Here is a 16,308-nt window from a genome sequence, read left to right as displayed (position 1 = left end):
AGGGAAGTGGGGGAATGCAGAAATAAACGAAAAGCAGTCAAGCAAGAAAAGTAGTGACAATAGCTCAGTGATAAAACAGCTCCTTCTCAAGGATATATATAACAGTCTGATGCCTATCTCTGAGTTATTCCACAGAAACTAAGACCCTCCCATACAGGTAGATGATGGGGACTACATGCTGACTATAAGCGTGTACAATCCAGACTGGTGGAATCACAAAGTTGATGACAGAGATTCCTGAAACACCATTGCTACATTACCACCAACCAATAAGAACAATTTGTAAGCCCTCCTCAGACAACCATTTTGCCTTTTTGCATTTCTTTTTCTTGGAGATGGTCTTGATCCCTGCCTCCTGTACAATGTCACGAAGCTCCATCCGTAGTTCTTCAGGCACTCTATCAGATCTAATCCCTTGAATCTATTTCTCACTTCCACTGTATAATCATGAGGGATTTGATTTAGGTCATACCTGAATGGTCTCGTGGTTCTCACTACTTTCTTCAATTTAAGTCTGATTTTGAAAATAAGGAGTTCATGATCTAAGCTACAGCCAGCTCCTGGTCTTGTTTTTGCTGACTGTATACAGCTTCTCCATCTTTGGGTGCAAAGAATATAATCAGTCTGATTTCGGTGTTGGCCATCTGGTGATGTCCATGTGAAAAGTCTTCTCTTGTGTTGTTGGAAGAGGGTGTTTGCTATGACCAGTGCATTCTCTTGGCAAAACTCTATTAGCCTTTGCCCTGCTTCATTCTTTAGTGCAAAGCCAAATTTACCTGTTACTCCAAGTGTTATCTTGACTTCCTACTTTTGCATTTCAGTCCCTTATAAAGAAAAGGACATCTTTTTTGGGTGTTAGTTCCATAAGGTCTTGTAGGTCTTCACAGAACCATTCAACTTCAGCTTCTTCAGCATTACTGGTCGGGGCATAGACTTGGATTACTGTGATACTGAATGGTTTGCCTTGGAAATGAAGAGAGATCATTCTGTTGTTGAGATTGCATCCAAGTACTGCATTTCGGGCTATTTTTGTTGTCTATGACAGCTACTCCCATTTCTTCTAAGGGATTCTTGCCCACAGTAGAAGATATAATGGTCATCTGAGTTAAATTCCAGTCCCTTTTAGTCCCATTTAGACCCATTCCAGTCCATTTTAGTTCATTGATCCCTAAAATGTTGATGTTCACTCTTGCTATCTCCTGTTTGACCACTTTCAATTTGCCTTGATTCATGGACCTAACATTCCAGGTTCCTATGCAATATTGCTTTTTACAGCATCAGACTTTACTTACATCGCCAGTCACATCCACAACTTGGTGTTATTTTTGCTTTAGCTTCGTCTCTTCACTCTTTCTGGAGTTATTTTTCCACTCATCTCCAGTAGCATATTGGGCACCTAAGACCTGGGGAGTTCCTCTTTCAGTGTCACATCTTCTTGCCGTTTCATAGTGTTGATGGGGTTCTCAAGGCAAGAATGCTGAAGTGGTTTGTCATTCCCTTCTCCAGTGGACCACATTCTGTCAGAACTCTATATGGTGACCTGTTCAACTTGGGTGGCCCTACACGGCATGGCTCATGGTTTCATTGAGTGAGACAAGACTGGGTCCACGTAGTCAAATTGGTTAGTTTCTGTGATTGTGGTTTTCAGTGTCTGCCCTCTCATGGAGAAGGATAAGAGGCTTAGGGAAGCTTCTGGATGGAAGAGACTGATTGAGGGGGAAACTGGGTCTTGTTCTGATGGGCGGGCCATGCTCAGTAAATCTTTAATCCAATTTTCTGTTGATGGGTGGGGCCACAGGACTGGAAAAGGTCAGTTTTCATTCCAATCCCAAAGAAAAGCAATGCCAAAGAATGCTCAAACTACAGCACAATTGCACTCATCTCACATGCTAGTAAAGTGATGTTTAAAATTCTCCAAGCCAGCCTCAATAGTACATCAACCATAAACTTCCAGATGTTCAAGCTGGATTTAGAAAAGGCAGAGGAACCAGAAATCAAACTGCCAACAACCGCTGGGTCATCAAAAAAGCAAGAGAGTTCCAGAAGAATATCTACTTTGGCTTTATTGACAATGCCAAAGCCCTTGACTGTGTGGATCACAACAATCTGTGGAAAATTCTTAAAGAGATGGGAATACCAGACCACCTGACCTGACTCTTGAAAAATCTGTATGCAGGTCAGGAAGCAATGAGATCTGGACACGGAATAACAGACTGGTTCCAAATCGGAAAAGGAGTACGTCAAGAATGTATATTGTCACCCTGCTTATTTAACTTATATGCAGAGTACATCATGCAAAATGGTGGGCTGGATGAAGCACAAGCTGGAATCAAGATAGCTGGGAGAAATATCAATAACCTCAGATATGCAGATACCACCACCCTTATGGCAGAAAGTGAAGAACTAAAGAGCCACTTGATGAAAGTGAAAGAGGAGAGTAAAAAAGTTGGCTTAAAGCTCAACATTTGGAAAATTAAGATCACAGCATCTGGTCCCATCACTTCATAGCAAATAGATGGGGAAACACTGGGAACAGTGGCTGACTTTATTTTCTTGGGCTCCAAAATCACTGCAGATGGTGACGACAGCCATGAAATTAAAAGATCCTTGCTCCTTGGAAGAAAAGTTATGACCAACCTAGACAGCATATTAAAAAGCAAAGACATTACTTTGTCAACAAAGATCCATCTAGTCAAAGCTATGGTTTTTCCAGTAGTCATGTACAGATGTGAGAGCTGGAGTATACAGAAAGCTGAGCACCAAAGAATTGATGCTTTTGAACTGTGGTGTTGGAGAAGACTCTTGAGAGTCCCTTGGACTGCAAGGAGATTCAAACAGTCCATCCTAAAGGAAATCAGTTCTGAATATTCATTGGAAGATGCTGAAGCTGAAACTCCCAACACTTTGGTCACCTGATGTGAAGAACTGACTCATTTGAAAAGACCCTGATGGTGGGAAAGATTGAAGGCAGGAGGAGAAAGGAACGACAGAGGATGAGATGGTTGGATGGCATCACCAATTCAATGGACATGAGTTTGAGTAAGCTCCAGGAGTTAGTGATGGACAGGGAGGCCCAGCATGCTGCAGTCCATGAGGTCGCAAAGAGTAGGACACGAGTGAGCAATTAAACTGCACTGAATCAGAACAATGTCAAGTCCTTTGCAGTTCTTATCCCAAATGTTGCCTTTAAAACACCTTTCCTGAAAGCCAATGGGGAGTTTGGGTCTTTGAGCACAAACTGCCCACTCTTCTTGCTTGGCGCCCTGCAAATGAACGCTGTGCTTTCCTTTACCACAACCTGGTGTCAGGAGATTGGCTGGGCTGTGCAGAGGATAGGCCAACTCAATTCTTCCTTATTTTGTTCCCAATTCCAGGTACTGTCAACATGGCACAAAGCAAAGCCTTTCTCAAACCTCTCTTCCAAAGTTGTATTTTATTTGAAATGCAAACAATAAAGGTGAGTTCTGTTCTGTCTGAAACACAGCATTAATTTATCATAGCGAAGCACAACCATTTTAATTTCTTGCTGAAAAGAAATGACACTTTTATTTTCCACTGTTTTATTAAAAAAATCAACATTTCATTTGTTACAACTCAACTTATTGTAATAATCAAAAAGGGGATTTATACAAGGTATTTTTTATACAGTTTAAAATTAAAGCACTTATTTTACAAAAAGGGGGAACTGAATAGTGGACAAGGGCTGACCAAATGTTGGTCATTAAAATATAATTACATCCTTGCAAAGCACCATCGTACCAAAGTCCATGAACAAGAAACACCAGCTGACTTTAAGACAATGACGAAGATTAAAGCTTAAAGAATTTAAAAACACAGAGGATAAAACATCTGAAAGCAGCACCAGATCCTTCACTTGCAAATAAGGCTAGTCCAGCTTAAGCATCTCAGTATCCTCTTTACTCTCATTAAAATGTTCTCAACTAATCCTAGATACTCAATTTCATGTAACCTTAATCAGACTTGTTTTATTTTCCTTTTAATATTCTTACTTAGGCATTAGTATTTAGTGAGATACATATAGAGATCTCTCTCTCTCTCTCTCTCTCTATATATATATATATATATCTTTCTATATATCTATACCCCTGCCCTGCTTATATGTGATTTTAAAAAAATCATTTCTTAAAGAATGGACAGTTAAGCAAAGCAGACTGTATATATAATTCTTTGGTGTTAACTTTTGGACAAACCCGAAATAATGGAAAATTAAAAGTTATTTTTTAATTAGGTCTGTATTCCACCTCTGAGTGTAAGACATTACTTTCTTTATAATTGTATCTGCAAAGTCATGACGATTTTCTTTTTTCAGCAGTAACTTAAAAATGGTTTGAGAATGGCTATTAAAAAAAAAGAAGAACAATAAAGTCTACCTGAACTGAAGAAGGATGAGGTCAGTAATTTCATTCTAAATCATCTAGATAAACTGAAGAATCTTGCTCCCTCTCCATTCAGGTATAGTATTAGTTGAAAAAGAGGCAGAATCCAGTCAAATATCCCAAGTATATGGATTCACAATTTTAAAATCATGTTATGCGTTAGGGTCCAAAATCCTTTAAAACTTTTGAGAATTTCAAAAGCTAAAGTTGGAGCCCTACTGTAAAATGATGCAATTCCAGAAGTCGTAAGCTATACATAAGCTACAGTACTTTGTAAAATTATCTGTTATTTCTCTGGGTTCACTTTAGGTGTAAAATAATGAAAGGAGTACCAAACAAAATTAAATTTCTTAAGTTTAAGAATAATGAGAATATATATTAAACAGTGCTTGATTATGAACTTCTTTAAGACTTGGTCCATGTCTACACTTTGTCTGTAGTCTCATTTATTGATGCTCAAACATTTGTCAGCCATCTGATAATCCCAAATTCATACCCACACTCCAGGCATACTACTCGTGTCACTATTCAGAATGAAGTACTGCACATACTGAAAGTATGAGATACTTGGGAGGTACAAAAAGGCCAAGGTTTGTTTTTTTTTTCTGAATCTTGTTAGATGTGTAATAGTAATAACCATCATGCTGCTTTTATGACATGCAAAATCAATGAACTAACAAGTTCTCCCCTGCAAGAGATAAAGTAATTTTAAAAGCTATACTTTTTAAGAATCTAGTCTAGGCACAAAACAACAGCAGCAGGCCTATCACAGAAAGCTAGGCTTGCTTGCTGAAGGCAGGCCTTTCCTGTACCAAAAATAGTCTCTATACTATGACTATTGATATCAGGTCACATAAATATACACAGTTCATTAATAGGTTAGATAAGACACAACTATTAAACCTACTGGCAGTATTACTCATTAATGAGCCTTTATGGCAAAACAAAAAAAATTTCCCTGCCAAACTGACTGCAACCTAATGCAGAGAGTGGCTATTTCTTTATCTTAGTATCAAATGAGTTGGTCTTACACAAATTATTGACTTTGGAATATTTTAAAATGATGAACAAAGTCAATCCTCTGCTCAAAGCCCCATCCCAATTAATGGTCTATATTAGATAAAAATGTACTGTAAAGTCTTCATTTCTAAATACGTATGAGTCCTTCAGAACAGCTGTTCTCAAACTGACTAAAGGGTCAGATATCTTTTGGTGGTACATCAGGGTATTTTTGTATTAAAATTAAAACAATGATAATTTTCTGCTAAACATGTAATATCTCATGATATGCTAGATTTACAGCAAGTGTCTGATGCATAATAAAATTTCCCAAAAGAAAAATCACTACTGAGAAAATTCTACGCCTTAACTGTTTTTTTATTAATTGTGAATATGCCATTATCTGATATAAGCAGCAAAATTCTTTGGGCCAGTTGTTCAAAAAACCAGAGCTCTGCAGGAGCCAAGTTCAAGGTTATAAAAGTTTAGAAGTACAAAAGACCACTTCAATGAAGAAAAGCTTACTGTAGTGCACAGAAAGTATGCTCTGCTAAAGTTCAATTCTCAGGTCACTTTAATCACATCACTAAGTGGGCTCACTTCAAGATATACAATCACAGCAAATACTACTAAATTTAAGGAATATAATGAAATTTTATTCATTGCCCCTCAGCATGGCTAATGCATCTAGCAATAATCCAAATTCAAAAATTCAAAGTAATACAAACTCAAAACTGTTTTCTTTCTCCCCTGATTTGTGCTCACATATTAATTTTTTACCTTCCAATTAAAGATCTTGTGTTTAATAAACAAGATGGTCTACTTTAAAGCTTAACTGTCCATACAACCTGAGGACCAATAAATCCATCCTGAATTTTGACCATTTTCTCAAACTGTACTTTTCAAATATTCCCCAAAATGTTAAGACTCCATCCCAAATATTGAGAAAGAGGATTCTGAGACTAAGCTGAACTGCCTTCAAATAATTTCAAACAAATTGGCACACAAATTAGTATTTTGCAAGAAGAGGCCATTGCCTTCACAGTGCAAGCACTGGAGCTGAGATTTAACAAGGCAATATTCTTCTTAGTTCATTATAGTGCAAGTCTCCACATGGGAAGCCCACCAGATAAAGATGCACATTAAAAAATGTAAACATCGAGAATTCTCATATTCTAATTGATACCCAGTTATTGCCAACCTTTCCATCTTCGTGTGAGCATCAAGTGCCTCTGTGTGTCACATAACGCAACTTCAATTTCCATTCTGTTAGAACTTGAGCACTTTGTTCCGTCAACAGGAAGAGTTAACGCTCGTCTGACTGAAATGCAAGACACTGATGGATTACCATTTATTTATATGCAAAATCAAGTGCACCAGATTCATATACGGTACCCCAATAACCAATGTGATATTCTGAAACTGAGTTTTTTAATTTTTTAAAAAGACTACTTAGGTATCTTTAATTGATTAAAAAGTTAGTTCACCTCCACCAAAATTATAAATCCTTTCTTCCATTGTTTTCTCTCGGGCCCTGAAATCTAGACAGGGTGGCCTCAGCAAAATAGAATTAAAAAAAAAACAAAAAAACATCATTCATTAAGTAACTGACCAACATCTGTTAAGGTAAAAATACATTAGTTTAAAAACACATTCAACTTTAGCAGAGAAACGCTGGAAACATGTAAAAAAAGCAGGAAACCGACTTCTGGCAAGGTGGCAGAGCAGTGCCAGCATCGTTTCACAGGTCAGCCCTGACAGCGGAAGCAGCAGCAGCCCCAGTATCACACGGGACAGGCAGAGCATGGAAGAGCCTTCCATTATCCCCCTCAACTCAAGTTCCAACAGCTGAAAAGTTCATAGTTTTCCTTCTCATGTAAGCCATATTGTTAAATTTGTTAAATCACCTTAATCCATAATGGAGTAAGAGAGAAGACACGTAAAAATATATAAGAGGTGATTATAAGAGTAATTCATGGATAATTTGAAAACAATCTAATATTCACATTAGGTTAACAGAAAGATACTGTATTCAACTCACGCCACACATTAGAAAGAAGTTATGTGTGTAGAGATCATTCTGAGAAAAATCAGCCTAAAGAACATGAAAATGTCACCAACAACTAATACAGGGAAAACCTAACGATAACAAAAAAAATCCTCTTTTAAAATAGATTGTCTCTAACCGGAACATATTTAAAATGTTTTACTAGGAAAAAATATATATAAAAATGATTTCATACTGTGATAGTATATGCTGAAAGTACTGCAAGGATATATGATTAATTTACAACAAAAACTTAATGGTTAAATTTGTAACTCTTAAACACTTTCTATGTGTGCTGTAAAAAGACACTGTATTGAGCATTAAAACAATCTTGGAATAAAGAGGAACAGTAACTTGTCTAACCTTTGATCCTTATGCGGACACAGCAGTCCAACTGAAGAGCTAAGCTGACTGGGGAATGGAGTTAGTAGAAATATTAAAATGAAATTTTATTTAGCAAATTCTATTTAATCAATCCCCAGATTTTATGGTGAATAAATTATGGTACCTTGGCAAAATATAATGCTGCTAAGGGAGGACGCAAGGTGAAATGACCCATGACAGACGGGTGACTTTTAAGATAGGGACAGAAGACTTGCAAACAAAACGGCCCCATAGCATCTTACCAGACAGCTCATCTCTTCCACAACAGCAGCACCCCGAATGAATCTTTAGAAATATCTGTCTTCCTCACTAAAATTATTGGACCCCTAGAGAAAACAAAGCCTTTTGTCCAAAATTAGTATTCTTTTCTTTTGCCTTTCATTTCTTAAACTTGTTGGCATTCAAATGGTAGTTAATGTGAAGGCCATTGGGCTCCTTCCGAGTATATATGGTTTGCTGCTGAGATGGACTTTAATTTCTTTTGCTTAAAAAAAAAAAAAAAATTTTTGGTATCAATAAAGCCCCAGACATTCCTGGTCAGTGATGCCGTTTTTTTTAATTCCTGTTTCCTTTGTACTCAGTCACTTCACTGGGTTTAAGGCATGCTTTGTGTATTTAGTTTGCAAAAATAAAACTTTTAGTACAAATTTATTATTTATACAAATTTTTATGGCACAAGCAGCAAATCTGCTATTTTAAGAAAATATATAAATATCTTTTCCTTCTGTACAAATATCTCCAGTTTCCCCTACCCCATTTATAATTTTAACTGTACACGGTCTGCCTCATCCTTCACTGATAGCTCCCTCCCCCCCCTCCAGGTCTCAACCGAACTCGTATTTACACTTCTGTGTTGGAGGCAGTCAGAGGAGGAGGGCCCCCCCTCAGGAGGAGTCTGTACAAGGAGAAGGTGGCGGCGGGTAGAGGTGATGGGAGTAGCTCCTCTCCGTGTACGGAGAAGGCGGGCAGCTTTCATAGTTCTCTTCTGCTGACAAGTACTGGCTTCGGGGCGTGGGAGGCGGGGGCACAGGCTCTGAGTCATAGTTCAAGTCGCTAGTGTAGCCCTTGGCCGTCACCACCGAGGTCATCCTTCGGCTAGGAGCATAGTCACTGTCACACACGTCTGTGCTGCAGGGCGTGGTGGGGGGTGCAAAGTGCCGGTAGCTGTACGGCCTGTAGCTGATACAGGGAAGAAAGCGAGAGAAGAGGAATTAGTTTTACAGAAGAGTGGTTTCTCTATCCAAACACAGAGGCATTAAATGTGAACCTGACTTGGAAGACAACCAAGTATGACAATCTAAACTGGCACCAACCAAGAGGCAATTTTCAAAGGCAGGCTGAAGTAGGAAGACAGCATCATCTTGTGAACGATGAACCCATTCTAACCTCTGGATGTACCCTTATGTACTTAAGGTGGGCTTCCCTGGTGGCTCCACAGTAAAGAATCCGCCTGCAATGCAGGAGATGCGAGTTCGATCCCTGGGTTGGGAAGATCCCCTGGAGGAGGAAACAGCAACCCACTCTAGTATTCCTGTGTGGGAAACCCCATGGACAGAGGAGCCTGGAGGACTGCAGTCCATGGGATCATAAAGAGGCAGACTAGATTTAGTGACTAAAAAACAACGTCTTTAAGTAACATTGTATCAATAAGAAGGAACTATTCAAAGCTGCAATTAACGGTCATCTTTGGAAAAATCTCTCATTTTGCATTTAGTCTGTATAGTGGACATCAATTTCTGCCTTTCCATGATCTGTGAGAACGTGTCTTTATGATTTTACATTACTTAAACATGTTAGTATTCCCTGAACATTCCTCAAACACTATGATTTACCTGATGAATAATTTAATGATGACCGAAGACTTCATTACTCTCTCTACTTCATTCTCTCTTGTACAAACACTGTACAAGCCAGGCTGAAGTTTGGCAGACAGCCTAAGGAACATATCTATCCCATTACTAATACTATCAGGACAGGGAAATTACCGTGATTTGGGGGAAGGAGTATCAATTTCCTATATTGTATGTAGACAAGCACGTTGTCGTAAGAGCAGCTCTAACTGAACATCAAAATGACAAACTCCAGGTATCCATACAGAACCAGTGAGTTTTCTAAGCGTATTTCAGAGACCTAATTTATTTTTGTACACCCTTTAAACTATCTTTTCAAGCAATCTATAACTGTTAAGTTTGTAGCATGGCTAACTAAAGAAAAAGGCACACTGGAAAGAGAAATGTACTAGTAAAACTAAGAGCTGACTTAAAACGTGTTGATTTTCCCATCATTTCTACTATAACTTCTTATACCATTTTATAGTCTAAGTATAGTAAAGCTGATCTTATTTCATATTTATCCCAATCAGGATTTATTTATATGCTTTCTCATCAAATAAAATGACTGCCAACAGTGGGGCAAGAGCAAGTGTAAAACTGAAGCAACAATTTATAAAACATCTAACGATGTGCCAGGTAACACACCTCAGGATACATGCCATTTGAGGCAAGCCCTCCGTATCAAAAGAAATGGCTATAAAAGATCAAAAGTTACATGACCTGCAAAGCAGGTTCTCAAGCACTTTTACTACCAGTGTTGACATGATGTCACAGTATTTTTTAGGTCTTATCTTTCTGTCCAATCAGGTGGTGAGCCTTGGTGAAATTTCTTGGCTCAACATTTAAAAGGCCCAATACTTCCATTTCCACAGGAGAGGAGGAGAAAAAAAAAAAAAAAAAAACACCAGCAGAGAAAAAGGAAATAGATTAACAAAATGTATCAAGTTTTGCAAAGTTTCCCCCACCCCCAAGAAAATTTAAATGATAAAAAGTTTTACTCTGAAGTAAATTAACTGGGCTTAATTTGAGATGTGGGAAACAGTTAAATAAGAACTGTTTTTCAGAGACAGACAGACATAGAGAACGAACTTAGCTTAGCGTTGCTGGCGGAGGTAGGGGGTTGGAGAAATACAACACAGACCATGGGAGGGAGGTACAGATGAGGAGTTTGACATGGACGTGCACAAGCTGCTATATTTAAAATGGTTAACCAAGAACCTCCTGTATAGCCCAGGGAACTCTGCTCGATGTCTCGTGGCAGCCTGGATGGGAGGGAAGTTTGGGGGAGGGTGGGAATAGGTGTGTGCATGGCCGAGTCACTCTGCCGTGCACATGACACCATCACAACCTAACACTGCTAATGAGCTATAGCCCAAGACAAAGTTTCAAAGTTTTCATAAAAAGAACTGGTTTTGATGCAATTACGTTTACCTGAATCAAACAATGTTCAATTTAAAGAAACTGTTTAAAAGTATATTTTAGCTCTTTCCTTTTGTTTTTTCAATATTCAGGTTTCTGCCTTTCTATTTTGACTTTTTAGAACAAACCTGGGGTAGGGAAAGCAACACTTTAAGTAAAACATAAAATCAATCTGTTCAGAGTCAAACCTATCTTATCCATGAAGTGACATGAGGATTCTAAGTGAGATACTGTATAAACAGTTTTCACTTCATTTCTACACATCTATAAGGTTATATATACATCAGGGCAATCGAGTGGAATGCCAGGAAACACCTTATTAAGAAGACAATGGCCACTTGAGTGATGCCAATAAACACCGGCACTAAGTGTCTGAAGAGAATCTAAGTTTTTGACTTTCCGTTGGCCTGTCCAATCAGACCAAAGAGTAAGGATGACACACTAGGACGGAACCTGTTCACTCTGCTTCAGAGAGTCACAAATCAGCACAAAGGCATACTATCTCCCCCCTTCTGGAACACACTCCAGTTTATTTTACTGAGTCATGATTTATTCCATGCAACTATATGAGAAACCTTTCACTCCAGATTGTAATAACAACATATGTAAGCAAAAGCTGAACTTAAGCTTCTTTCAGCTTCTCTCAAATTCTGTGCCCTTAATACTCCTGCTATTTTAGAGCTCTCCTAATTCTCCGGACCTCTGTCTCATACCAACATTCTCCTGGAGACGATCAATCAAACCTAACCTCAGCAGTAACATACTCTGAAATCAAGTCACTTTGGGGGTAACTTTTCCTTAGAATACTGCCAAAACCTGGAGGCTCTATCTTAATACTACAAAAGCCAGCCACAAAAAAATTTGCGGCTTTCTTTAAAAAATGTAGAGTTCCCTGAAGGCCTGAATAGACATTTTTCCAAAGAGGAAATGCAGGTGGCCAATAAGCACATGAAAAGATGCTTGATGTGGCTATTTATCAGCAAAGTGCAAATCAAAACCACAGTGAGTTATCACCTCACACCAGTCAGAACGACTATCACCAAAAAGAACACAAATAACAAGTGCTGGCAGGATGTGGAGAAAAGGGAATCCTTTTACACTGTTAGTGGGAATGCAAACTGATGCAGCCATTGTTTCTCAAAAAACTGAAATAGAACTACCATACGACCTGGCAATTCCACTCTGGGGTATACATCCAGAAAACTGAAAACACTAATTGGAGAAGATACCCTCCAATATTTCCAGCAGTATTATTTACAGTTGCCAAGATATGGACACAGCCTAAGTGTCCATCAACACATGAATAAAGAAGACGTAGTGTATGTATACACACACACACACACAGAACGGACTACACTCAGCCATGAAAAAGAGTGCAATTTTGCCATCTGCAACAACATAGATGGACTTGGAGGATACACTAAGTGAAATAACTCAGAGAGAGAAAGCCATATACTGTGTGCTATCAATTATACATGGAATCCAAAAAATACAACAAACCAGTGAAAATAACAAAAAGAGAAGCAGGCCTACAGACATAGAGAACAAACTAGTGACCACCACTGGAAAGAGGGAAGTGGGAAGGAGAAATCAAAGGGCAGGGGAATGAGGTATGAACTATTAGATGTAAAATAAGCTACAAGGACATACTATACAACATAGAACTATAGCCAATATTATGTAATAACTACAGATGGAATAAAACCTCTAAAAATTGTGAATCACTACATTACATAACTGCAACTTACATAATATTGTGCATCAATGATATCTTAATTAAAGGAAGTCTAATGCCCTGAAAGAAATGGGTTTGTGGTAGAGGCAATACCAGCATTACCCAGACAAGATGCCTCTTCTCTCTATAAGATACCTGTTCTCTCTTGGTGACCATCAGCTACTCAGCCAGGGCCACAGCAAAGTCACAACACAAACACTTCCTTCTAATAAATATGTGAACTTACACTGGAGGAGGATGTGTATTACCTGTAGGACCTGTGAGTGGAAGGGCTGTTTGAAGAATAACCGAATTCCATGGTGTAATGTGATCGTTCTGTGGCTGGGGATGGCGGAGGGTTCAAAATCTAAAAGGAAAGAAAATCAAATGACTGAAATAAGAACAGTCTATCCAGACAGAGACTATTAGCCTTTTCTCAACTTCTCTTCCTTCATCTCTGTTCATATTCCTCTTCATTTTCTCTTTTTCAAAGAATTAACCTAAAACAGTACTTTAGGACTGTGGCTCTCCATCCCTCAAGACACATTTAGGGGTAAGTAACACAAGGTGATGAGAAGGAAATCTGCAACCTACAAGTTACTGGTTTAAGTGTAGCACAACTGGGTTCTGACTTTTAAAACTATAAATGTTTAGAGAAAGACTACTTACTTAGGAGAAATACCACAGGTACTTCCTTCTCTTGGGAGGTCATAGAAAGACGGTCCTGAGCCTCTCAGGAGGTACTATTCAATAGTTCTACTTTCACCTGGTATATGAAATTAACATCCAATACTTTCAAATATGCTGGCTGCTACACAGTCAGTAAGTTGAGCACATTCTAGTGCTCACATGGTGGTGGTAAATCCTTTGGGCCTTGTATGTCTAGATTCTATACTAAAACCTTTTTACACTACCATCACTACGTACCCATATTTAATAAATAAGTTAAACATCTACGATCTTATTTATCTCAGCATTCAAAGTGAACAGAGGAAAACAGGCTGCTTACTGCAGGGAAGTAAGTGCCTTTGGTGCTTGATGAACTACTTGACGATGCTCCTGTGACGTGGGCTCGGTCATAAGGGGGTCCACTGCTCCCCCCCATGATACTGAGGGAACTGATCATTGATTTACCACGAGACATTCCTAAAATGAAGGGATAAATACTGAAGTTGAGTAAGATCTACAGAAGGCATGAAATCATTTTATTCAGTCCTAGAAATTACAAATATCAATAGTCAAATAGCTCCATTTTCAAACAATTTATGCCCTCTTTTCCCAATAATAATGAAAATACTTAATGGAAAAGGCAAACAAATGTTCTCTAGAAGTGGGCACTTCCATTGAGAGCTGGCCTATAACACAAGGCCAAGAATAGCTCCTGGCCCTTCCTACTCGCCAGAGGGGAAGCAGAGCTCTTCCAGACAAGAGGTTTTCAGTCTCTTAGAGGATCTGAGAAAAAAAGAACTGTGAAGAGCAGAAGTGCAAAGCAGGCTACACAAAGCAATAGATCTGCTCAAAAGAAAAGTAAACCCATTGTTAAGAGCATAAATTCAACATATGGGAAATTATTTCTTTATCTACTGGATGCAAATGTTGTTGTAATCACAACTACAATGCTAAAGAAGAAATTCTATTTTTCACAAGTGACTTCCCATATTCCACCTTTAACAAACTAGGTACGGCAACGGAATCATTAACAATTTTAAAAACCATCTATTTCCTTACAGCTAACATCCAGAGTAAGTTATTTTCACAGGGTTTTCGCCCTGGTATCTCTTTTTCCATATTCATTACAAGAAAGGCTTCTTTTCATTAAGGGTACCAAAACACATTGAAAAGAAAGCTGTACTTCCCTAGAGGAAATCTTCCCCAAGGACAGAACATCTGGCACCCTGGCCATGCCTGAATAAACCCTCCTCCCACAGTCTTCATGTAAGTTAAAGAAAACATAAGATGATGTATTCCTCCCTGCTATCAATCAGGTATTTCTAAATCTGCAGAAAAGGAAACCTCATCTGTTTTTTCAGCCTCCTGTAATTTCTGGGCTCCGTAGTATAGGTCTCTTGGTAGTGAACCAAAAGAACTGTGGTTTATGATTCTTTTCAACAAATGGCCAGTTGATTAACTTTAGTAGAGCATATCTAGAAATGCAGTGTGCATGCGTGCTAGGTCACTTCAGTCTCTTTGTGACCCCATGGACTGTAGCCCGCCAGGTTCCTCTGTCCATGGAATTTTCTAAGCAAGAATACTGGAGTGCATTGCCATGTTCTCCTCTAGATCATCCCGACCCAGGGATCGAACCCGTGTCTCCTGTGTCTCCTGCACTGGCAGGCAGGTTCTTTACCACCAGCACCACCTGGGAAGCCCAGAAATGAAGTGTGCATGCAATAACTGTATGATATATTAATGTAAATGCTTGTATGTACATGTATTCATTTTGTATCCTTTGCCAACTTCTACCAAACCATACCTAAGGTCTTCTGCGTAAAAAGGTGCTAAAAGTAAGCGAACATTTGTCCCTGTAACTGTTTAAACCCAAGATAGTTTATGTTGAAGTAGACTGTAGGCAGTATTCTGTTTTCATAATGGAAGCTTGGCAATCTTGCCAAGACTTGATTCTCAGTGGGTCAGTCCTGGCTCACCTGGAAGAGATCCTGACAAAGAACTGGGGTGTGGCACGTAACCAAGGGGCACGGAAGCTGGTCCATGAACTACATAGTCGTTAGTCATGGTTTCCCCATCGCCCTTCATCCGTGGACACAACATCCTCTGGCAAATAAAGTATATGGTTCCAGACACAAAGATGGTAACAATTACTCCAATAACGGAACCCACTGTATTGGTGGCCTGTGGTGCTGGCTCCTCAGTTGGATCTAAAATGGGAATGCAGTACAGTTACATAATGGAAAAACAGCTGCAGGTTCAAAACAGTAATGGAAAGAGGGTGTGCAAGCAGAATGTGAGCCTAATGAAGACAACTCATACACATTTTGCCTTTTTATGAATACATAGACCCCATGCCCCATGGATACGTAGACATATAAATGTCATTGCTAGGAATCAAAATGAATGACTCCTAGGTGAAAACAGACATAGGACAATACACTGGAAAGTATAACTGTAAATTGATAAGAAAAATGTTAAGTGAATTATAGATTAAAACATCAGTAAGAAGTTTAAAAACACATATAGACAAAATCTATCCTACTTCATCCTGTATATCATAAAAATCAATATTATTTGGAGATGTCTAAGAAAACTTTAGGGTCAAATGTTTTACCTGGAATGGTAAAGAAGTCAAAATCAGCTCTGAGCTTGATTTTAGGTCTGAAAAGTGACATTTATGCCTGGTGAAGAGAAATTAGAAGCTACCGATGAGCATCAGCTCTCAGGCCCAACATGCTGCTGTCTTAAGGGTGAGTCTAGTTGCTTGAGGGCAAGGAACGTAAGGTCTCTGGTACCCGAGTAGCTGAGGACTCAGAGGGAGAAGTCGGAGCATGAGAGGACCGTGGC

At 38.9% G+C, this 16,308-nt stretch overlaps 1 protein-coding gene across 2 annotated transcripts in view; it reads right to left on the bottom strand.

Moving 5' to 3' along the window:
• Positions 1 to 3,416: 3,416 nt before the first annotated feature.
• Positions 3,417 to 16,308, bottom strand: part of LRP6 (LDL receptor related protein 6) — a 165,354-nt gene continuing 152,462 nt past the window's right edge. For both annotated transcript variants that reach the window (XM_065941188.1, XM_065941181.1), the window contains exons 20-23: positions 15,438 to 15,668; positions 13,802 to 13,938; positions 13,062 to 13,159; positions 3,417 to 9,006 (exon numbers count right to left, since the gene is read on the bottom strand). In XM_065941188.1, coding sequence (XP_065797260.1) covers positions 8,712 to 9,006; positions 13,062 to 13,159; positions 13,802 to 13,938; positions 15,438 to 15,668 — 761 coding nt within the window. In that variant the 3' untranslated portion in view covers positions 3,417 to 8,711. The remainder of the gene's footprint in view (positions 9,007 to 13,061; positions 13,160 to 13,801; positions 13,939 to 15,437; positions 15,669 to 16,308) is intronic.

The sequence above is a fragment of the Muntiacus reevesi genome, chromosome 1 (assembly GCF_963930625.1).
Source record: "Muntiacus reevesi chromosome 1, mMunRee1.1, whole genome shotgun sequence".
NCBI lineage: Eukaryota > Metazoa > Chordata > Mammalia > Artiodactyla > Cervidae > Muntiacus > Muntiacus reevesi.
The sequence above is the reverse complement of the archived record's forward strand: the minus strand, read 5'-3'. Positions and strand labels throughout refer to the sequence as shown.